Genomic DNA, 23,429 nt, shown 5'->3' with positions numbered 1-23,429 from the left:
TTTCACCTTTAAAGGTGAAAATAAAAGTTAAAACACTCCAATTACCCATTAATAATCAGCATATCAAGGCAGGAGGCTTCAAATGCCTCTCCCTCCTTCTATATGCGACCCAGGTTTCCCTCAGATAGTCAGATAGTAGAAATGCCACCCCCTGCCCTGGCCCATTTGTCACCAGGAAAGACGGGAAAATAATCAGGAGGATTATTCACTATCAGGACAGTTCCACCTGATGTGAACACGAAAACTAGAATTCTTGCCTTCTCGGTTTTTGGTGGAATTAGCTTCATTGGGTCAGTGTTATGCCCACTTGCCACAGGAAGTTGTCATATATGGGGTGCAGTCACACTAAAGGTGAGTAGTCCATTGGCTGCTACGTGTCACTCCCTTCATCACCCCTTAATTGAGAATTTAGGTGGCACCCTGGAAGCCTGGAACTTGCATTCGACGGACCCAGAAGAGGAGGACAAAGAAGAGCCATGAAAACAAGAACTGAAGACTTGCTGTGGACTTTTTGCCACCAAACCTTGCCGGCCTGCACCAGTCTCAACAGTAATGAAGAAACAGACTCCTCCTGCAGTGAACCTCTACCAAGAACCCCGGTAGACTACCTGCCCTTCACAAATTGCCAACAATCTCCCTTGGAGGTGAGGAGCTATTTCCCTTCAGCCCGCAGGCACCAAAACAGCAGAGTCCAGTTTACTGTGTTGCTGCTCTCCAGTCTTACCAACTCAGCAGCCACCCAGAAAAAGGTCACCATGCTCTGGATGGTCAGATCCATCTCCCACCAAGTGAGGTGAAGCCAAGACCAACTGGAGCTGCACAGCACCAATACCCATGGTACTGGACCCCTTGCAGCAACCAAAAACTGTTTGAGTCCAATCCAGACTTCAACACCAAGACTAAGCAGCCGACGAGAGACATCAGCCTCACTGAGACCCACCTCCAGAGTGGCCCAGCTATTACTATTTTTGCATCCTCAACCGGTGAGCCCGACAACAGCAAGCACCCGCAACACACAAGCCCAGCCGACCTAACCCCTCTGCACCCGATCGCCCTTGGTTCTTGAGAACGGACTGTACTGCATTCCTCCCTGGACCCCTGTGAACCAAGCCCCCCATTAGGAGCTCCTGGAGTTTTCCCCAAGTCCTCATTTGGTGTAGCGTGCAAGGCTACCAACCCGACCAGCACCTCTGCACCTGGACACCCCAGGGCAGGTAAACTCTAGCTGCTGGTGATACTTTGGACCTTACCCCTCTAGCATCTTAATTCCTGCAGGGGACCCCTGAAACCTCTTTCAAGTTCCTGTACACCACATATGACTTTTTCTCCTATAGGAAAGCACTGTGCGTAAAGACGTATTTAAGTGAATAATTTTATTTACCTATGAAAGTCGATATTTTAAAAACTCCTTGCTTACAAAGTTCTTGGAATCTCAATCTATATAAAATTAGTTATTTTTCTAAATTGTTTTGGGATTTATCCTTTGAGTGTGTGTCTCATTTATTGCCTCTGTGAAAAACATATGCTTAGCACTACCCTCTGATGAGCCTAAACTGCACGGCACACTACCACAAAGGAGAGCATTTAGTGTTATCATTTTGGCCTCTGTAACCCAATAAGGGTTGCCTGGACACTCAGCACAGTGTACCACATTTTGGTAGACTATATAGAGAGCCGGCTTCCTACAAATACCACACAATTCATGGGTAGCAGAGTTCAAGTTGGCTATCAACCACAGATGAAAGGCGAACTTGTACGGCACACAGTGTTCAATCTGTATACAACTGTTCAAGGAAAACTAAGTTCATTGAGATATGCCTGCCCTGTTATATAACTAATACCTTACTACCAACAGTCTTTACGTGTATCAAGCCCCTCACAGTCACTGAACCTACGTTGAAGTAGATATGACTAGAAAAGTGGATACAGTAAATACTGTTTACTCTATTGCAAGAGTTTACTCTGTAACACACTGTTTGCAGACCGTGAAACACTCATGAGAAATACACCGCAGAGTATTAAAAAGTATCTACTAAGTACAGTGTAAACTGTATGCAAAACGTGTCCAACGAGACTATTCACTTAAAATAGTATATACTAGATATCCACTACTTGCAACCTTCATACTGTGGTGAAAACGTTACGGATACATCATCTTCTGAAGTTAAACAATCTCATGAACATGGGTAAGTAGCTGGTGCACATAGTCTTCAATGTTAAGTAGAAATTGTCCTGCTGAGTCTATTCTATCTAATAACTCAAGGTTGCTTACAATACTTAGTATGTAGTACGGAGAGTTTTTGCCCTGATGGAAACTTTCTGCAGAGACAAAAAATGTGTGTGGAACATGCACACTAGTCATCAACTGTCACCTGTACACAGAGTTACTTTTCAATTCAAAGAGTTCAGTACCTTTACACACTCAAGATGCATTAGGAGCACATGCATTTGTAAACGCTTACTCCCATTAGTTGGACACATGCTTTACAAAATTAGGTTGAGGTAGAAAAATAATATATTAAGATTCTATTATAACAGCTTAACATGTTTAAAAAACTCAGAAATCACTTAAACTGCAGTTAATGTACACTTTGTTCAGTCATGGTTACAAATTAAAACTGAGAATAAAACATTGAAATTCACAATTTATTGTTAGGGCCAAAGTGAATCACTTGCAGAGTAGTCTTAAATACCATAGCTTGCAAACCAAATGCAATGCTTATGCATAATAGTAAAAGCAATAAGTATGGAGATAGCCCAGAATGGTAACAGCAGGGGGATATAAAGTAAAAAGGGGAAGTGAGGAAACAGACTCTAAGTATTTGATTAAAAGGAGAACGCGTACTGATATAACATGATTCTGAATGTTATTAAATATTGCTATAAATATAGAATTTAAAAAAGTATTTCAGACATAATGGAGGCTGCAAATAGAGTGTATTAAACGTGTGACATCATTAGAGGATAGTGCAGTACATTTGAAAAGATAATTTGTCACTTGAAACCACATTTCATTGTGTTTAATTAACTAAAGAATTAAGGTTCTGTCTCTCGAGTCTGTTTTTTTAATGTACAAGATTCCACCAAGCTCTGAAAGTTATGTTGTCACAGGACTTCAAGTTGGAAGTAATAACTTGCAAAGTGACCGGTAATAAAATATAAATGTACCCAATTTTCAGCTATGGCACTATAAATTATGAGATCCACCTACAAATAGATTGCTGATGGAAAAGGGATCCAAAAAGATGTTGATCGAAGTATCCTTTGCCGGACGTCTTTCCCAAATGTGCTCACCTTAGGGTTCGTAAAAATGTATGAATATAAAGTGCCAGTATGAGAATTACGCAGCCATGAGTATACTGATTTCCTGTGTTTATTTTGCTAAGATGAACACGAGCATAATAAAGACTTGCATAAGAACAAAGTTTGCTTCATCCATGTGGATTGTGAAATCAAGTGGATTTTAGACCAAACTGTATCTCAAACGTATGCCAGTCCTTTTCAATTCAGTTTCCCATAGAGCCTTAACTTTTGATTTCACTCTATCTAACCCTGATGATATTCTAGATTTCTATATAACTGAAGCTTTAGTGGGAATTGCTTTTGAGACTAAAACATTGAGCGTCCTTGGAGCATTATATTCCACAGAAACAAGTACTTCGAAGGCATGTTTTAGGGAATCCACAAGCTTTTATTTTCACAAGAAAAATTATTAGGAAGCTCGTATTTAAGTACTAGATCTTAAATTGAGATATTACAATTCAGTACATGTTCCTTTAGACACCCATCTCTTCCAATTAGAACTTCCAATGCTTTCTGCTTTCACTTATATGAAAGCCTCCTAAAGGTTTGGTTACCACCAACTGTGAAGCAATCTGGTGGCAGGCACAAACCTCATGTAATCTTGTTCATCTGCTTCAGCCCCATATGCATTGTATTTGGTGAATTTGGCCAGATAAATCATGAACACGGAATGACATAGTAGCCATTAAATTGGATAGAAAAAGTGTAGACCATGGAATAGACACATTCTGGGATTTTCATGATCAAGCATTCTATGTTCATATCAGTATGGGCAGCGCTCAATGTTCACAATACATGAACAGCTTCATCATAAAGAGCGCAGCTGTGTGGAAACCATAACATTACCCCTGGATTCCTTGGGCAACTATTTGCAATTTGTGCGTTATATTCTTTTAATTTCATTTGGGAATATTTGATTTTGACTAGAGAAGTTTACCAATTTAATTCTTGGTTGCTAAGCTCATGCCTTGGCTCTCATTCTATCAACTGCTTTTGGGCTGTAAATTCTAGTTTGTTTGAGAGTTGCAGTTTCTTGGAATGTAGGTTAACTGGTCTAATTGCTATTTCCTGCGACCCGCCTCATTTTACATTTCATTAAAGATTTTCAGAAGGTATTTGGAGTATTGTGTAGCATGACTGTATGAAGCTCCTTGAAGGTGTTGCTTGAATCCCAAGCCAGAATCTATTTTAATGAGTGCTGGTTCTCTGAAGAAACAACACAACTGTTGTTCTCAGAGGCAGGTTAAGGAAGAGTGTCTGAGCTACATAAAGCAGAAAGCGGGGTTTATGAATGGCAAGCCAACATAAATGTCATACTAGTGCTCCCTGGGCAAGAGGGACACTCCTGAACTCATGAGCATCTTACAAGAGTAGCTTGAATCTTGCTCATTGAAACCAGAAAAATGAGTTAATTGTGAAAATTCCTATGGAGGAACCAATGAGAACCGGAGGAGATAGGAATAGAAATTTCCCATATCCGTGAGTTATCAAGGACTTACTATTAGCCCGGCTTACAGGGCAGGTCCTATCATTAACATAATGTTTTATATCTCCTGTTTGGCCAAGTTGCGCGATTGGAGTTCGAAACCCTTGTAGCATTAGTTTGGTCCGATCATGATGTTATCTGTTTTGCATTTAATGGCAATGCTGGACTGCTACCATCTTCTTCCAACTCTCCCACATAAAGAACTCTCGACCCTAGAGAAGATTTTCTATATTTTCGTTGGACCTCAGTGCTAAGCAGTGGTTTTCAGACAGGATGACTCTGGCTCCAAGTGTTGGAGCTGGGTAATGCGTAGGACAGTTTAAACTTTCAAGGACTGTCCTCTCTTGATGTTACCAGCTGCATCATTCATTCATTTAATACATCTTTGCTGCATTTTGAACAGCCATAAAAGAATAAAATAACAATACAAATATAAATAAAAACAGCCATAAAAGAATATAGTAATATGAATGTAAAAAAAAAAATTCAATGGATCAATTAGGGTAGCATCCAATTAGCAGCCGAATCCAAAATGATCTAATTGAAGTTAAAGTGGAAAGGACAGTCCTACGCAATCTTTAACAAACCTGGAGAAACAGTGAAGGTAGGTCATTCATTCATTATACATATTGTTGCTTTGTAGTTTTGACACATTTTCAGGGCTGCCAAAATGAAATCCTGTTCCATGAAGATTATCTCGGTGCCTGTTTGACTAAAGAAGCTATCAGCCCCAGAATCCTACTTATTATTACTGTGTCACTGACCACAGGCTCTGTCCCAGATGAGTTGAAAACTGTGATCATGAGCCCTTCACTTAAAAAAAAAAAAATTATGTTTAAACTCTTCTGACCCTGCAAACTTCAGACCTATCTCTTTATTAACTTATGCTGTTAAATTGGTAGAGAGCAATGAGGCCAAACAACTAGGAGGTTACATGGAGAGTAACCTAGTAGTGTACTCTTTCCAGCTATGTTTTCTACCAGGCTTCAGCACTGAAGTTATAATGGTGATATTGGGGCGATGATTTTATTGGCCTTCGTCGTCAACCCTGAGATGTTGCTCTCTGTAGTAGATGAGGCCAGTGTTGGGCTTGAGTTGAAGGACTAGCTAGCCTCTTTCTAATGGTCAGAAACCTGTAGGTACAGCTGGATACTTTGATCTCTGTCCAGAGACGTCTGCCATAGTGTTCTGCTCTCTCCCCTCCTCTTCAACCTGTGTTCAGTCTTTACCCTCTCCGCTGCATTGGCTAGATTCATCCTTTCTATGCAGGCTTGATGCTCACAGGGTTTGATAAAGGTGGCATCGGTGTGGAGGGGTCGTTGGAACCCGTTAGGTGGTGGATGAATAGAACCATCACAAGCTGAATCCTTGTAAACACCTATCCTGCTATCTCATAATGCCCCCAGTTTTAAAGAACACTTACTGTGGCTCCCTGTGATGGATGCACGCCCCGCCTCTGCATGCAGTGAGAAACCACGCAGTTCTTATAGATGTGGAACTCTTTGGTACTCTGGAGAGTGTGATCTCTCATGATTCTTCATGGTAAGTCTCTGTCTCTACTCAGCGGCTGCTCCTTCAAGACCTGCATGACAGCCATGTGTGTAATACCCTGCTGGTCGCAGAGAGTGAGGAGGACATCTGGAAGCCTGAAACCCTCTACAACTATCGACAGCGAGCGCTTCAGAATGATGGTGAGCAGAGGTTCCCGCTCTTGACTTCTACCAATCCCCCTACTTGTAGGCTTACCTGCCATCCAACCCTCTCATCTTGTGCTTTCAAGTTATTTATACTTCACATATGCTCTCTCATCCTTCACATCTAGTTCTTTTATTCTCCACATACAAGTCACTTCAGCCCATTTTAATCCTCTTTCCTTCATTTCTTTTGTGTCTCCAGCTATTTCATCCTCGGATCCTTGACTTCCTTTTCTTTCATTTTCTATCCCCACTTCTTTCGTCCTCCAGCTCTTTCCTCATATACCTCATCTACCCTTTACTTCCAGATCCACACCTATTTCCATTTTCCTTTTCCACCTTTGCATCTTTCATCCCGCGCCTCCAATATTTGCCCCCTTCACAGCTTTCATCCATCACCTTTGCTTCCTGCATCACTTTAAGCCTCCGCTGCTCTCATTGTCTGTATCCAGGCCTAGACTCCACTTCCCACTTTTTTCCCCTCCCTGTCATCATCGTCCTGCAAGTGTGATGTTTCATCCTCCACCTCGCTCATCCTCCACCTCACCTCACCCATCCTCCATCTCACTCATCCTCCACCTCACTCATCCTCCACCTCACCTAACTCATCCTCCACCTCATTTCACTGTTCCTCCACCTCACTTCACTGTTCCCCACTTCACTTCACTGTTCCCCACTTCACTGTTCCTCCACCTCACTTCACTGTTCCTCCACCTCACTTCACTGTTCCTCCACCTCACTTCACTGTTCCTCCACCTCACTTCACTCTTCCTCCACCTCACCTCACTCTTCCTCCACCTCACCTCACTCTTCCTCCACCTCACCTCACTCTTCCTCCACCTCACCTCACTCTTCCTCCACATCACTTTTCCTCCACCTCTCGTTCATTTTATGATTTTAGCCATTTCCTCTTCTACATCCAGCTCTTACTAGCCCTGCCTCATTTAAGCTCTTCCTCTCCTCTTCTCTACTTTGTTTCTAGCCCTTTTTGTCTCCACCTCTACCTCTTACTTCCTTATGCGGAGAACTTTTCTTCTCTCCTTTTGTTCACTTGTCCGTCTCCATGTACATTTCCTGCTTTTGGTTCATGATTCATATTCTGCATCCATCACTCATAGTAAAGTTCCCTACATCAGCAAGAGTGAATTGAATGGTTATACGATGATCCACCCACTGTCTAGTGTCCCTCACACTCATTTTAATTACACCTTTTTCCATACTGTAGTTGTAGTCTGTACCCATACCTACTGTATTAGTTCAGTGTTTTGCTATCTTTTTCATCTGTTCTCTGACTTTCTTTTGTAACACCCAGTAGTGAAGCTTCCGTTGTCCCTCACATATGCCCTGCTGTGCGATCGGCAGGATCAGTGCTGAGGAAGGATCAGCCAAGGTTTGAGAACTTTGCAGAGGGCTTCTGCTTTTACATTATCTCATTTCTTTTCCAGATTACTCAGCTGATGAGAGCTACCAGCACCGCGACTACCTTGCCGCAACCATGCAGTTTATCCCAGGACACTTCGCCTGTGACCTGGTGTGGAGCACCATCATACACATCCACCCCCGGCTAAAGATGGGACCCAACATGGGGGTATCTCGAGGTGAGCGCCTCCGTCCTGAAGTGTGATCAGCAGAGGCCAGGATTCTTACAGGATGGGGTCTGAGAGTGTGTGTGGGACACAGCATTGTACATTTGGATATCCAAACCTACCCTCACAGACGAGGCCATCACATGTGCAAACCAGGGAGCAGAAATCTTACAGGATAGGATCTGCGAGGGTGTATATGGGTAGCAGTATTTTTCAGAAGAGAACCCTTGTATGTATACTCAAACCAAGTCTCCTCACAGAAGAGGCCTTCAAGTGTGTATATCAGGGGGCAGGATTCTTACAGCATAGCTTATGGAAATATGTATATCAGAGCATGATGCTTGCAGATTAGTGTCTGAGAGGGTGCATGGGAGTGACATCATCCGTACAGAACTGGAACCTTGTTTTGTGTATACCTAAACCCAACCCTTTTAAAAACGTGTGAATACCAGGAGGAGGCTATGCTCCTACAGGAGAAAGTATGGGAATGTGTTTAGCAGATGCAGTATATTTCCAGATGGGGGGCATCTGAGTGTGTATAGCTGTAGTTCTGCATCCCTACAGAATGTATGTCTTGAGGTGGAGGCACACTTAAGGACAGCCTCCGCACAGGAAACCTTCTGGGAGAGCCCATGTCAAAGGTCAGCATCCTCCAAGTAGAGGGTCTTGGAGAACATATGCCGGAAGCAGTCATCCTCACAGGAAGAGAGCCTGCAAATATGTACTTCAGAGACTAGTCTTACAAAAACATATCTTGGATGTGTGTGTCTATAAAAGAAGGTCTTCATCCTTGTGTGAGAAGAGTTATTGAGAGTACACACGAAGGGGCCAGTGTCCTTTTAAGGGAAGATCCTGGCTTTGTGTGTAGCAGGGTGCCAACATTGTTTCAGGAAAACTTCTACTAAGAGTGGTTAACTCAAAGGTGTAACTTTGTACTCCTCATTAGCTATATAACAACCCATAATCTAGAAATAACAAATTGCACCATACCTTTGTTTTTGTAAAGTATTCAGCCTCTGGGAAATAATCATCAGCAAAAGCGCCTCGTAGTCTTTGTATTTTCCATTTACCTCAGAATACAGGGCACAGAATATCCGCCGTCTCAGGAGATACTGAGCAGGACTTCCAGAGACTGCCCAATTCATTAAAAACCAATCTTTATGACAACTGTAATGATTTGTAAACCGCTTTCACTACTCACGGGCCCCCACCTAGTCTAGAAGTGCATCCCTGTCGTCAGGTTTATGCCTGCCCTCTATGAAACCGAGTTTTTAGAGGGCGAGGACAGCCTATGATGAAGCATTACACCAGGTGGTGTGTGAGGCCAGTCCTACACTTTTTGTGAGATGCCCCCACTTCACACGCAATTCTCTAAAAGACCTGTAGAAATCCCAACTAGGGACAGCCCCATTTGTGTTTACACTCCTAATGATATTGTCATAAGTCATTGGAATCATGTCTGAAGCTGAAACAGATGTCATTGAGAAAAACACGTTGTAATATTCCAGATGCACCACTAGATAGAAAAGAAGTGCACATCATATGAAAGAAAAAGCTGCACACCAATGTTTTGCATTTTCCTTTAAGCAAAGTACAAATGTTTTTGCTTCCCAAATGATTGTGACTTTCTAGCCAATGAGATGTTGGAGAAATCTGAACTCCCTCTGGTAGATTCCACTTCTGACTGCAGTCCCACACCTTAAAGAGAAGCATTGTTCAGTGCGTTATACATAATCCCTGCACTTTACTACTCTGGTAACTACTTTTCTCCCTTACACATGTTGTTCTGCCTATTGTCTGACCGTACCATTCTTCCTTCTCATACAGCAATCCAGGCTCTGCGATCCGTGCTCAATGCTTTCTCTGTGGTGAACCGCAAGAACATGTTTGTCTACCAGGAAAGGTCAACCAAAGCGGTCTTCTACCTTAGGTAATGTTTGTCCCTTCTAAAGTACATCAGTGTATGGCTTCTAAAATACAGATGTCCTGTTTATCCCTTCAAGTGCTGTCCTTCCATGGGCATTCTGCCCCTCTCAATACTACCTTACTCTGTCTGCCCCATCCCACCTCCCCCTCCATGTATATCTGTATGTATGCATGTGGTATTTATACAGCACAATACTACCTGAAAGGCAGCACAGCCCTACGCAGGGTCAAAGGCAAACGTTCAGTCAATGAGGATTGTGTGTCTGAAAATCGAGGACAAAAAACATTGGGGTCCAAAATATCGAATCCTTGATATTGAGGATTAAAATATTGTGCAGGTAAGTATAGATTTACTATTCTTATCTTGCTTCTACATACCCTGAATATATATATCGTCAAGGTACAAATATGTGAGGTTAAGACTAGCAAAGCCATACTTACCTATACATACTTAATGTCACAATAGTTTGGTCCTTGATACTTAGGACTTCATATTTTGGCCCCACAATGTTCTTTAGCCGATATTCTGGAAGAGGTAGCTGAGTTCTGGGAGCTGGGTTCTGGTAGCTGAGTGAACTCTTACTGCATCATGATGTAGTATTATCAAGAGAGATGTTTATTCAACTGATTGTGTTGTTGTTTGAATACTGGTGGTCCTATTTTCTTTTTTTTCTTTCTTTTTTGTGTGCTTTTTTTCTGTTTTTTTTCTCTCTATTCTGGTAGTTCTGGGAGCTACCAGAGATGCCAAATAGGCAGGGGTGTGGGCTGTGATAGCTTTGTAGAGGATACAACTGGTTTTTAGATCGTGCAAGGAGAGTCCATGGCTTTCCATTCAGATAGGGTTGATAAGGTCGTATTTCTTCACTTCCTGCATTAAGCATGCTGCAACAGGCTGAATGCAGCGAGCAGGTTGGACACCACCTCGCGATTAGAGCAAGGCAAAAAGCCACCAGGAATATTATTACAGCTGTCAATAACTCCGCGCAAGAAGTAGTTTCAGATGTAGAGGGCATTCACAAGGAGTTTCCTTGCTTATTATCAAAACCTATATCACGAGACGTCCACTGCTCATTTAGATGATGTTGCTAATTACTTAAACCAAGTCCCAGCGGTGCAATTATCGCATGACGACCAGGCTCTACTCGATGAGCCTCCCCAATGGATTGACACACTGCTCTTCATTAACTGTCTTCCTAATAATAAAGCCACTGGGTTGGATAATATTCCAGGTGAATTTTATAAAAGATTTTCCACTGAATTAAAAGAGATCATGCTCCAGCTATTCGCTCATGTATATAGGGGGGAAAGCCACCTGAGTCATGGTCACAAGCTAAAATCATTATATTCCTGAAAAAGCATAAATCGGCACTTGATCTCGCCTCTTACCGTCCTATAACCCTGATAAATCCGGACAGCAAAATTTACTCTAAAATCTGGGCGGTTCGATTAGCAGGGGTAATACACAAAGTCATATCACTGAGGCAGTGCGGATTTATACCGGGACGAGGTACGGTAGACCATGTTAGGAGAACTATGTCTCTGTTCGATGCAGCGCACCTCTCAGCAGATCCAATGCCACTTATTCTTCTCGATGCTGAGAAGGCTTTTGACAGGCCTTTCTTATGGGAGACCCTGTCAAGGGTTGGGATAGGACAGGGATGTATACAAGCATTCAAGATGCTGTATTATCAACCCACCGCAAGATTATTTTTAAATGGCGCACTAACCAATACTTTTAAAATAACTAAGGGGACCCGTCAGGGATGCCCAAGCTCACCTCTCCTGTTCGCGCTGTACATAGACTCTTGTTTACACTTGCTGGGAAGCAATCCGAAAATTAGTCCTATTATTTCACATGGGTGGAAGAGGAAAGTTCTGACCTATGCCGACGATATTGCCTTGGTGACTGCTAATCCTGAAATATCTATGCCTGAGGTCGAATTAGAGGCTGCTAGGTTTGGAAGCTTGTCTGCATACTCCCATAATAGATCTAAAACCCAGATAATCTGTAAACATTTTGACATGGGTCAGGACACAAGACAGGTTGAAAAAGCTACGTATCTTGGAGTGGAAGTTATGGCCACCGTTGAGAAGATAGTTGAGTGCAATATTGATCCCTTCATTGATAAAATCAAACCCGAATTAATCAGACTACTCAAACTGCATCTTTCGATAATAGGGAGATGCAATCTAATCAAAAAGCTTTTCTTTCCCAAATTTTTGTACTTTATAAGAGCTATTCTGCTAGAATTCAGTAACGTGTCTAAAAAAGATTGAAGACCTGTTCTCACGATTTATATGGGCCTATGAAAAACCCAGAAGAGCTTACAAATTTATTTCTCTACCAAAGGAAAAGTGGGGGCTTGCTCTCCCAAATATAAGACTTCATTATTGGGCAACCACTCTTTTGCACAACCTCATCCTTTTATCAGATAATGTTACAGATAATCTTTTGGGAGGTATACCTACGCCTATAGAACTCATAATGGGCAAAGATGCGTGGGGGTGGATCTGGCGATTATTATAATGAAATCGGTTCGTAAAATGCTAGGTCTGGGTCGTCTGAACTACTACACACCAATGTATAACAATCCAACCTGCCTGACATTTTTAAAGACTCATTACTCAAAAAATGGCAAAAAAGGGCCTGTTCAAACTGGGGGATTTATATTCTCTCTCTGATATAGTTTCTTTTGAGTTTGAGAGTCTTAAAGAAAGATATAAACTGGACTGGAAAGATTTCTATAAATACCTGCAAGTACGTGATTTTTTAAGGAGAAAGTGCGGCGGTCCAGGAGGATTAATTAACAATCCCATTATGGATAATCTAAGAATGAATCATCCATCCATCGGAACCATGTATAACTCTTAATATATTAATGCTGGATGATTTAACAATGCGAGCCAGAAAGTGGAAAGAGGAAATTGATATTTTAGAAGACCTATTTTTCCACTCAGCTGAGTTAGCACAAAATCTGCTAATTCCAGAGCGGCTTCAAGCCCAGTATTATAAATCCTGCTTTTCGTTGTACTATAGTCTGAAAAAGATCGCAAAATGGGGGACAGGGTGAGGGACCTTTTGCTCACGATGTTCCCATTATCAGGTGTACCTTAATCACATGTTCGCCTCCAGTGACGTATTAAGCAAGTTAAAACTTGAGATCATAATCTTTTTTAAAGAAGTGCTAGGGAGGGACTTTCTCCTTTCTCCCTCCCTGATCTGTCTAGGGGTAGATCAGGAGATGCAAGGTAAACCTGGAGAGTATTTGATTTTCATAGCCATGGCAATATACCGTCTTTGCCTCGCCTCAACCTGACTGAATCCATCTCCCCCTGGGTACCACCAATGGCTAACACGATTAGTGGCAAATTATAATTTTGAAAAAGCCATCAATGGAAAAAGAGGCGTACGGTCCTGCAAGAAAGGGCTAAAGATCTGGGAAGCTCTAACTTAATGGCTTGAGAGATAAGCCAGATAATCCAACTTTCCTTCACTTCTTTTTTTTTTTTTCTTCTTTTTTGCTTTCAAAAATCATATAAAGCTGTGCTAACCCGGAGGGGTGGGAGTGGGGGTAAAAAAATATTGGGAAATGTGTGCATGATGAACAATTGCTGATTTGCACATGCCACGGCACTATCTGAGACCCTGACAAGTCTGAACATGACTCAACATATTTCTTCACCTACTCACATCAAAGGTCACATACTAGATCATGTTTGGACTACAAATCTTACCCTTTCTCAGCCTTCTATATTTCCATGCGCGTGGTCGGACCACCATATTATCGACACTACCATCACTCTTAGTGGGCGGACTAAGTCCCCCCTGATGGCAGGCGGTTCCTCACGCAAATGGAACAACTACGATTCAAAGGGATTTTTAGCAACCCTGGCCACCACTCGCCCCATTATCGGCACCCATGATGATGTTAATAGGATGGACACTGATATTGGTAGTTGGTTAAAAGGGGCCAGTGATCAATTTGCCCCATTAATTAAGTTCCCCTGCACCAGACATCCTAACGCCAACAGGTGGTTTTCTGACAACCTCAAGCAACTAAAACTTGAGGTCCGCCAATTGGAACACACATGGAGACGGGATTACTCTAAGTCATCTAGACGGAGATGCGTGGCAGCCCGCAGAGAATACAAATTAGCTATTCTCTCAGCTAAATCGGAGCATTTCTCCGACAGAATCTTCTCTGCTACCAATAAATCTCGAGAAGTGTTCAAGATTATGAACGAGCTGACCACTGACGATAGGACCCTCCCAGCCCAAACCCTGACTAAGGAGACCTGTGATGCCCTCAATCTCTTCTTCATTGAGAAGATCATCAAAATAAAAGACTCTATCATTCCTATCCCACAGTCACCATTCCCTGACGTTTCCCCTGATAATCTTCTATCCCTCACTCAGCTCCCTATCATAGATCCTCCCGCCCTAGCGGAATTAGCTACTCGTGTAAGATCTGGCTCACCGAATGACAATTGCCCTCCTTCAGTACTGCGGGACATCTGTCTTAAGCTACCAGAATGCATATTACCATTCCTGAATGCATCCCTCATCTCTGGCGCAGTCCCTAGCTCCTTCAAGGAAGCAATCCTCGTGCCGCTCTTGAAAAAACCAGGGGCGGACCCTGCCGAACTTTCTAATTACCGACCAATATCCCTGCTGCCCTATTTGTCAAAACTTCTCGAAGCCCACGTCACCCGGTGCTTTTCCAACTTTATCGAGAGCTCTTGCTTCCTTGAGCCTAATCAGGCCGGCTTCAGGCCGGCGCATTCCACGGAAGCTGTTATCTTGGCAGTTATGGATACTTTGAGAGGGAATGCAGATGCAAAAAGACCTCAGGCCCTTGTGCTTCTGGACCTGTCGGGCGCGTTCGACACGGTGGATCATGACATCCTTCTCCACCGTGTCGGACAGGCTGGCATTCAGGGCTCAGCTCTTAGGTGGGTTGAGTCATTCCTCACAGGCAGGTACAAGCTGTACGTTTGGGTCCCTTCACTGCGCCGAAGTCTCCTACCACCTGCGGAGTCCCCCAAGGCTCCTCACTTTCCCCTTTATTATTTAACCTATACCTTCGCCCTTTAATTTGCTCTCTCCATAATTGGGATGTCACAGTCTTCAATTATGCGGATGATTTGCAGCTCGTCTTTCCACTTGATTCTCCACAGGCGGTCAACAACTTTCACGCCGTTATGACCCATATCCAACAATGGATGAATCAAAATCAATTAAAGCTCAACCCTGGAAAGACTGAGCTGCTCCTCCCTGGCTCGAGTGCTGCATACTGGGGCCCGCAGTTCTGGCCCCTCGATCTTGGTCCCCCCCCCCCCCCCCCCCCCCCCCCCCCCCCCCACACCAGTCAAGGCAGTTAAGAGCTTGGGGGTGACGATCGACGCGGAGCTGTCACTTAAAGCTCAAGTGGGTGCCACGGTCTCTTCGTGCATGTTCCAGCTCCGAAAGATCTGGAAGATCAGGCACCTACTTCCACATGCGGCTCTGTGCCAGGTCGTCATGTCCCTTGTTCTCTCTCGCCTCGACTTTTCTAACTCTCGCTATCACGCACTCCCCCGATGTCTTTTGTGTCGTCTCCAGGTCGTGCAGAATCAGGCGGCCCGTCTTATCTTTAAGATCCCTAGGTGGCAATCTGCGAAGCCCTTGCTCCGCAAGCTCCACTGGCTTCCAGTTGAGGAGAGGGCAGCCTTTAAGACGGGCTGCATGGTTTTCAAATTTCCCCTGCCCCGCTTTTCTTAACTCCCTGATCACTCTGAATCGACCTGCACGTTCCCTCCGTTCAGTTCATCATCACCTACTTGTCACTCCCAAATTCAAAACCAATAAATTTGGGGGCTGTCGTTTTTCTCTCCTTGCCCCTAAATTCTGGAACCCCCTTCCCCAGGCCATCAAGTCCAGTGGTTCCCTTTTTCAGTTCAGGAAACTTCTCAAAACTTTTCTGTTCACTCTCTCTGGGTAATCTCTCCTTGTCACTCTACACATGCTCTGTCAGCAAGCGCCAGGAAACCTCCGGGTGTCAGTGCACTCAAAAAGTGCCATTTAACATAACATTTAATATTAATTCTCATCTACGATAAGTAACTTATTTAAATATATATGCAACCTACGTGCTGTGATACAATACAAGCATGCTCTGTACTTATAAATTGTTTGTAAAGTGATTGAAAAATGAAGCGCTACTTGTATCAGTATAATCGTACATCAAATGAAAATATATTAAAAAAAAAAAAAAAGGCATGCTGCAACATGTATGATGCTCTTAAAGTGGTAGGAGACAGGGTAATGCGTGGAATGCCATAGAGCACGGCTTTGCCACCCTCCAGATGCGAGAGTATGTGCACTTGAACAACATTTCTGAGGTCACTTTGCAAAAGGATCAGTTTCACTTTCTTTAAATGAGAGAGCTTGTACCCGGCTTCCTCGATTTTCTTTGTGGTGTGGTGTGCTCCTTTAGGGTAAGGTTGCTACAACCAAGTGACTTGGCTTTGGGGGAAGTTTGGGTTTGAGTCCACCTAGATCATGTCTTTCAGCCAGGTTTGGCCGAAATAAAGGGTTGCTATTTGGTGAGGTTATCAGGATCCCTGTTCCCACCCCACATCCCACTGCGGTCCACTTCCTCCCTCGTCCACAAGCCCTTCCCAATCTGTTGTCTGTCAAACTTCCCCATATGTAGGCTGTCCTGTTTTCAGTATTTATTTTTTGTAGATTTCACTAGTGTTTTATCATAGCTTTCCAAATCTTTGTAAATCAGTGCATATGGATGTTTATTCAGCTGCCTAGCCCCTAAAATTGCAACAAACTGCTTTCCTGTGTTTATAAAACATATTTTTGCAGTGATTGTTATAAACCACATATTTATGTAAAAGAGGCATAATGCAGAGAACGTAGTGTCTTCCCAATGGCAGTGTGTCCAATGGACTTACGCTAGCCTGTTTTAAACATTCAGAGGCTGTGTATTGCACTCCCACTCTCATCTCATTACCCTCTGTCACATCTCGTTACCGTCTCTCTGCTCTCATTACCTCTCACACTAACTCTGTCAGGACTCTGCCAGGCTTACTGTACTATTAAAGAAGTTTAAAAGTAAGAGTGCTATATTCAAATGTTTTAATAATCACATTCCTGGACACAGTTGAGGATCATTTGCCTACTCCCGATTAAATGCTATGCCATAGTAGGGGAGATCAACCTTGCCAACAGAATAGTGCCATGAGAAACCTTTACGTTATTTTTTTTACCCCTCAAGAATAGTGTTGCCAGGCTGAACAAAGGTCAGCCTTCAAGACACTGTTCACTTTCAGTTCAGGCTGCCTGAGGTGAACTTTGCTGGGCTGAGGAAGTCACAGTTCCTGTGGTCGTGGTGTCCTCAGCTTAACAAAGGTCTCTGAGTCCCTCTCCTCAGTGACGAGTGGTTTCGTCACTGATTGCCTTGCACCTGGATGCTTCAGTTTTAAACTCTGAAGCGCCCAGGGTTGAGTGTCAATCAGTGACGCTTCATCACAGAGTGGGGTGGAGTCAGCAATCTCACTAACCCCATCCCAATCTGTGATGACGTTGGGAATCCTGCCTTACCTCATTGGCTGACCTTAGGTTAGCCAGTGAGGGAAGGCAGCAGTCCTACACCTCCTGGAACCTCTGAGGTAGAGCTGGCTGCAGGTGTGTTTTGTTTTAAATAATGTCTGGTGCGTGCGTGTATATATGAATGTTTGGTAAAGAGTGTTGTGAAGGGATGTGTTAGAGAGAGTGTGTGTGTGTGTGTGTGTCAATGTATTGCTTTGAGTGTTAAGTATATGTGTGCCTGGTGTGTGTCCCGTCCGTCCCCTTCCCTCCAAAACTTACCGGCCGCCACTGCATTGTTGAATTACACCAGATTCATTTGTAGCCCTGCTTTCTAAGGCACCTAAAAAGTGATGCTTTTTTTTAGATAATCAATTTTATTGGTTTTTTAAACAAGAAAATACCAGTTGTAATCAAATGCAGCATATTACAGCAGTTATAGGACGTTACCATGTTACATATACGGAAAAGGGGGTACTTGCAATACATGATCACAAAGAATCCCACATAGCACATACATTTCCTGAAGTGAGGTGCTTTTATTCTATATGACCCAACCATTCCCTCCAAACCTTGCAGTGTTTAGTCGGACAACCTCTGGCCTCATACATCGGCTTTTCCAGTGCTGCGCACCAGTCTACCCCCCTGTGCCATTTCGTTATACTAGGCGGGACAGGGTTTTTCCAGCTGGCAGCAATGCCTCTCTTAGCCACCACCATGGCTGTATTAAGAAATATTTGATCAGTTCTGGATCTGTCTAGTCCATCTGTGATTCCCAGGAGCATATTTAATGTATTGTGTGGGACCTCCCAGCCCAGAACCGATGCTTTAAACATTCTCACTAATGTTTTTCCCTCTCTTTGCCTGACTACAATAAGACGGTGATGCTGTTGTGTGGACATTCATAACTGTTAAGTGTCCCTATGGTAAATGTCTCATTTTAATTCAGTCTTGACTCTTTACCCAACATCACATTGTAATCTGGGACTTAAAAGTTTGTTGTTAACATTGTAACTGTACGCTCAAAACCCCTAGCAGTAAAGCTTAGTTGGGTAAAAAGCCAGGATTCGCTGACGGTGTCACAAATAGCAATAGGATAATTTTTAGCTATGATTTGTGTTGGTATGTTAAAATTCTTGTCTCATCTTTTCATCACTATCCTGTGTGCATGGTGTCAGCACTCACAGGTACCTGCTACTATACCTTGCATTGAATGTTTAAAGTCTAAAGGTTTGGCAGTTGACCTGCTATCAATAATGACTTGTTAGAAAAGGGGGGTGATTTATCAAAGGGCTTTACCCATTCTGTCTCTGTGGGTCTATATGATAGTATATATTAGCCAAGAATCTATTGAACCAGCCATTTCACCAATCAGTGAAATAATTAAAGACAGAAGAGCAAATATGTTTTATTATCCCTAGATTCTCTACAGTGTATAAAAAATATAAAATAAATAAGTCTGACCGCTATGCTGAGCTCATGCCCCTCACACCACAGCCGAACGATATATGGGCGCCCCTCACGGCATATCTCCTAAGGTTGAGTGCGGAGGAAGAAGAAAGTCAGGATGGGGAGGCTTTATCCACTGCAACGCTACTCACTGAGACATAGGGGTGAATACTTACCGGCACACTCTAATTTCGCTTACCTGATGCTAGGCCTATATTTATTTCTGTGGATTGCATTGTATTCAACCAAGGTAGGACCTAATCCAGATCTCTGGGCCAGGGTCAGGAACTGAATGATGTGTTTCCCTCCTGGTAATTGGTAGGGCGGGTTACAGAGGGTGGGCGACACCCTTACATAGCTATGTGTACGTTGCTATGCATATAGTCTACCTCCGGACTGCTATGGACTTTTGTTTTTTACGAATATATCCTTGTTAGGTTAAGGGGGGGAGGGAGGGATTGGGAAACCGTTGATTATCTCTTTAATTCTCCACTCATGATATGTAGAAGATGGACTAAATATGCTTTCTAATGTCTCATATAATTTTTCGGTATTCATGCATTGATGTACCATGCTCTGTGATTCAATAAAGGTTTTGGAAACAAAAAAATAAATAAAAATAAATAAATAAATAAATAAGTCTGACCGAAAACAAGCTTCTAAACCACACACTTTAAATTCAAGTACTTAAAACTGGAGTAAACAAAAGAAGAAACAATATTTAAGTGACACGACTAAACAACAAAACTCAAGCAGAATATTAGACTAGACTTCATTGCAGCTACCTTGTATTAAAACGTTGCATTGTGTTGGCCCCTTCAGAATGAAATACAAATGACTCTCTGTTTCCGTTCTTTGAATGGCTTTTTAGTCTGTAGTTGGACAGGGGTTTATCAGTATTGATATGTTTACACTTACAGTAGGTTTTTACATTTATTATAGATGTAAACCTAAAACAGGATAGCCTACACATCTGTCATCTTATAATTATCCTGGTCTATTCCCACACCCATTTATCCTCCTCAATTCCCCCCATTTGTTATTGTTATTTCTCCCCTATTTATTCTCATCCATCCTCTCCCATCTGCCCATCCTTCTCTCATCTATCCTCACCTAGCCTTCCCCCATCTGTCCACATCTCCCCTCCTATTACTCTCTGACCTCATCCCACCTCTCTCCAACCTCGGCTTGCCCTTCTTTTTCTCACACCCCTCCATTTTTGTATCCAACGTCTACCTGTCCATCCTCCAAAGCACTTACTTGACCTCTCCCTGACCATCCTTCTCCTCCTTTTACTTATGGATTCTTAGTTCCACTCCACCTGCCCTATCCATAACCTTCCTCGTCCTCTCCGTGTACCGGTCTAGTCTGCTTCCTCTCCACCTTCATTTACCTCTCCCTGCCCAACCTTAGTCCCTCTACCATTCTTAACCTACCTCTCTCTGTCCATCAAAAATCCCCTTTTTTCGTTACTCTTTTCTCGTTCTTGGCAAATATCAGTAATTTGGTAGGATTGACCTTCAGGTAGTTGCTATGAGGTGCTATAATGTTTGAGACTTTATTTATGGAGTAGAGGTGACTTTCATGCCATTAGCGTAGTGGTTAATTTTGACCCTATTGTTAGTTAGTAGAGTCCCAAACATCTCCATGTGAAGGTTGAAGATGATGGGTGACATGATGGAACCCTAGGAGACTCTGCAGGTTATGGGAGAGCTTATTGGACCTGATGGTAAACTTGTGAATCAACTGGTGTTTCTTGAACAGGTTGGAGGAGAAGCAATCAAGGACATTGGAAATGAATCCCATATGAGGCCTCAGGGTGTGGATTACGACAGTGTTAAAGACAGCTGAGAGATTCAGGAGTATCAGGAGGCAGGGGTCATCTTTATCTGTAGTCATGAGGCCAGCATCTATCATTTCAGATGTAGCTAATGCTGCAACATGATCTGAAGCCAGATTTGAAGTTGTGATCTTGGATTTGTGCTTAGACTGCTTTTTGAATGATCTTTTTGATGACAGATAAACAATTGTCTGGTACTTCGTAAAGTCATGAGAATCTAGCTTAGGTTTCTTCATCAATCGGAGGGCAAGGTATGTCTTGAGAGCTTTTGAGAAGATTGCTTGAGGGAGGGAGGAGTTGATGAGGGCTACTAGATGTATGTATGTATGTATTGGTACTCTTTTATAGCGCATGTCTGTATCGTAACGGGTATCCTGGCGCTTTGACTAGAAGGAACCTGCTTCGCACCATGCTGACTTACAAGAACTAAAGTGATCCAACCCTAGGAAAGAGATGTGTTTTTAAATTTTTCTTAAAGGAATTGAAATCATTCATGCTTCTCAGTCCTAGCGGAAGAGCGTTCCATAGCCTGGCTGCCGTAAAGCTAAAAGATCGGCCGCCCAGCCGCGATCTCAGAACTTTAGGCACCACAGCAAGGTAAGCAGAAGCCGAACGAAGGGATCTGGACGGAGTGTACCAATGGAACATATTCTGTAATGGCACTGGGCCTTGTCCATGAAGGGCCCTGAATACAATACATAAAGATTTAAAATCAATCCGCTGAAGGACCGGTAACCAGTGAAGGTCCCTTAGTGCCTGAGATGAGGAGTCAAGGCGGCGACGAGCAAGCGCTAATTTGGCTGCAAGATTCTGCACCCGTTGCAGTTTTCCTATCAGAGTAGATGGTGCTCCGAGAAATAGAGCATTACAGTAGTCCAAGCGACTTACAATAATGCTCCTCACCACCTCTGGCCTGCTGTCCATGGGAAGCATCGGAAGGACCTTTCTCAGCATACGAAGCAGTCCCATACAAGTGCTCACTGTTTTATTGACGGCTCCATCCAGTTGGAGGTTGGACCCGAACATCACTCCCAGATTACGGACCGAGGTGGCAGACACAGTCGTGCTCTGGAAGGAAGGCGGCCAAAAGTCCGGCGGGAGAGGTCTAGGGACGCGATCAGTAGTGCAGTGTAAGACTTCTGTCTTAGAGCTGTTAAACTGCAGCGAGTTCTGACTCAGCCAGTCCGCAGTTGCGAGCATACAACGGTGGAAGGTGTCTAACGCCACTGCTTCCTTGCCCTCAAGCGAGAAGACAAGTTGAGTGTCATCCGCGTAATTCGTCACTGCTATGCCGAAAGATCTAATCAACGCAACCAGGGGCCGCAGGTACAGGTTAAAGAGGATAGGGCTGATGGCCGATCCTTGTGGAACACCTTGCTCCACTCTTCTGATGTTAGATTTGAAAGGTGGCAATGACACTACCTGATGGCGATTTCCAAGGTATGATGTCAGCCACTTCCGGGCATGGCCTGTCACCCCTACTTCCTCTAATCTTTTAATCAGAATTGCATGACTGACTGTGTCGAACGCGGCCGACATATCGAGCTGCACTAAAAAGGCTGCTCTTCCATGGTCGGCTCGCGTCCTGAGGTCGTTCAGCACAGTCACCAACGCTGATTCCGTCCCGTGGGCCGGTCTAAACCCGAATTGAACCTCATCCAAGCAGGACCCGGTCTCCAAGTACTTAGACAGATGGTCGATAATTCGCTGGGCAAGCCGGGTCCAAGGTGTCCTTTTTAAGAAGAGTGGATACCACGGCTAATTTCCAGCAGTCTGGTACCCGTGCTGAAACCAGGGACTGATCACAGATGGCAAACAGCGGGGGAAAAGTTCCTCCCGGAACAGCTTCCAGTGTTTATGTGGAAGCGGGTCCAAGGGTGATCCTGACGACACGCTGTGAGCCAAGGAACAAAATTCCTCAAAGGTTGGAGAAGGAAAACAGTCCAACCTGGCAGAGCTGGGGGTTATTTCTATAGTAGGCCCGGGATGCGTTTCGTTACATCCTTGAGGATTACCGCTGGATGTAGCGCCAAGATTGTTCAGAATGGCTGCGATTTTGTCCTCACAGGCCTGTGCCAGTGAATCTGAGACTGAGATGCGGAGATAGCATTAGCCGCACTAGCAGGGCATGACAAGTCCTTCACAATCTTAAACAAGGTCTGTGATTTGTTTACTGCCACCCGCAAAGACTCTTCCAAAAATCTGGCCTTCGCACATTTAATCTGTGCTTTATAGATGGACAGGGTCTGTTTGTAGAGAGCCCGATCGGAGTCCAGGTAGTTCCTTCTCCAAGTACGCTCGGCCCGCTTACATTGGAGTTTAAGTTGAAGCAACTCCTCGGAAAACCATGGCATAGCCGGGATAGGCCTGTTTCTGATTTTCCGTAAAGGGGCCAAGGAGTCTAGGGAGGACACGATCCGTTGGTTAAGCCTTTCGTAGCTCAAGTCTACCTTTTCCTCTAAGGTGAAACCCTCTGAGAGTAGTGAAGGTAGAGGGGACTGACTCAAGAGTTTTGATCATTGTCTGGTACTTTTAACACCACCTGAATTCCTATTTCTCCCCTGCC

The 23,429-nt window shown here is 43.6% G+C and overlaps 1 protein-coding gene across 7 annotated transcripts in view; it reads left to right on the top strand.

Annotated features, from left to right (window-relative positions):
• SZT2 (SZT2 subunit of KICSTOR complex) overlaps positions 1 to 23,429 on the top strand; it is a 1,033,029-nt gene that overhangs the window by 632,175 nt on the left and 377,425 nt on the right. For all 7 annotated transcript variants that reach the window (XM_086953216.1, XM_086953214.1, XM_086953218.1 and 4 more), the window contains 3 exons: positions 6,354 to 6,480; positions 7,929 to 8,081; positions 9,897 to 9,999. In XM_086953216.1, the coding sequence (XP_086809342.1) occupies positions 6,354 to 6,480; positions 7,929 to 8,081; positions 9,897 to 9,999 (383 nt within the window). The remainder of the gene's footprint in view (positions 1 to 6,353; positions 6,481 to 7,928; positions 8,082 to 9,896; positions 10,000 to 23,429) is intronic.

This window comes from Lissotriton vulgaris, chromosome 1_2, assembly GCF_964263255.1.
Source record: "Lissotriton vulgaris chromosome 1_2, aLisVul1.2, whole genome shotgun sequence".
In the NCBI taxonomy this organism is placed as follows: Eukaryota; Metazoa; Chordata; class Amphibia; order Caudata; family Salamandridae; genus Lissotriton; species Lissotriton vulgaris.
The sequence above is the reverse complement of the archived record's forward strand: the minus strand, read 5'-3'. Positions and strand labels throughout refer to the sequence as shown.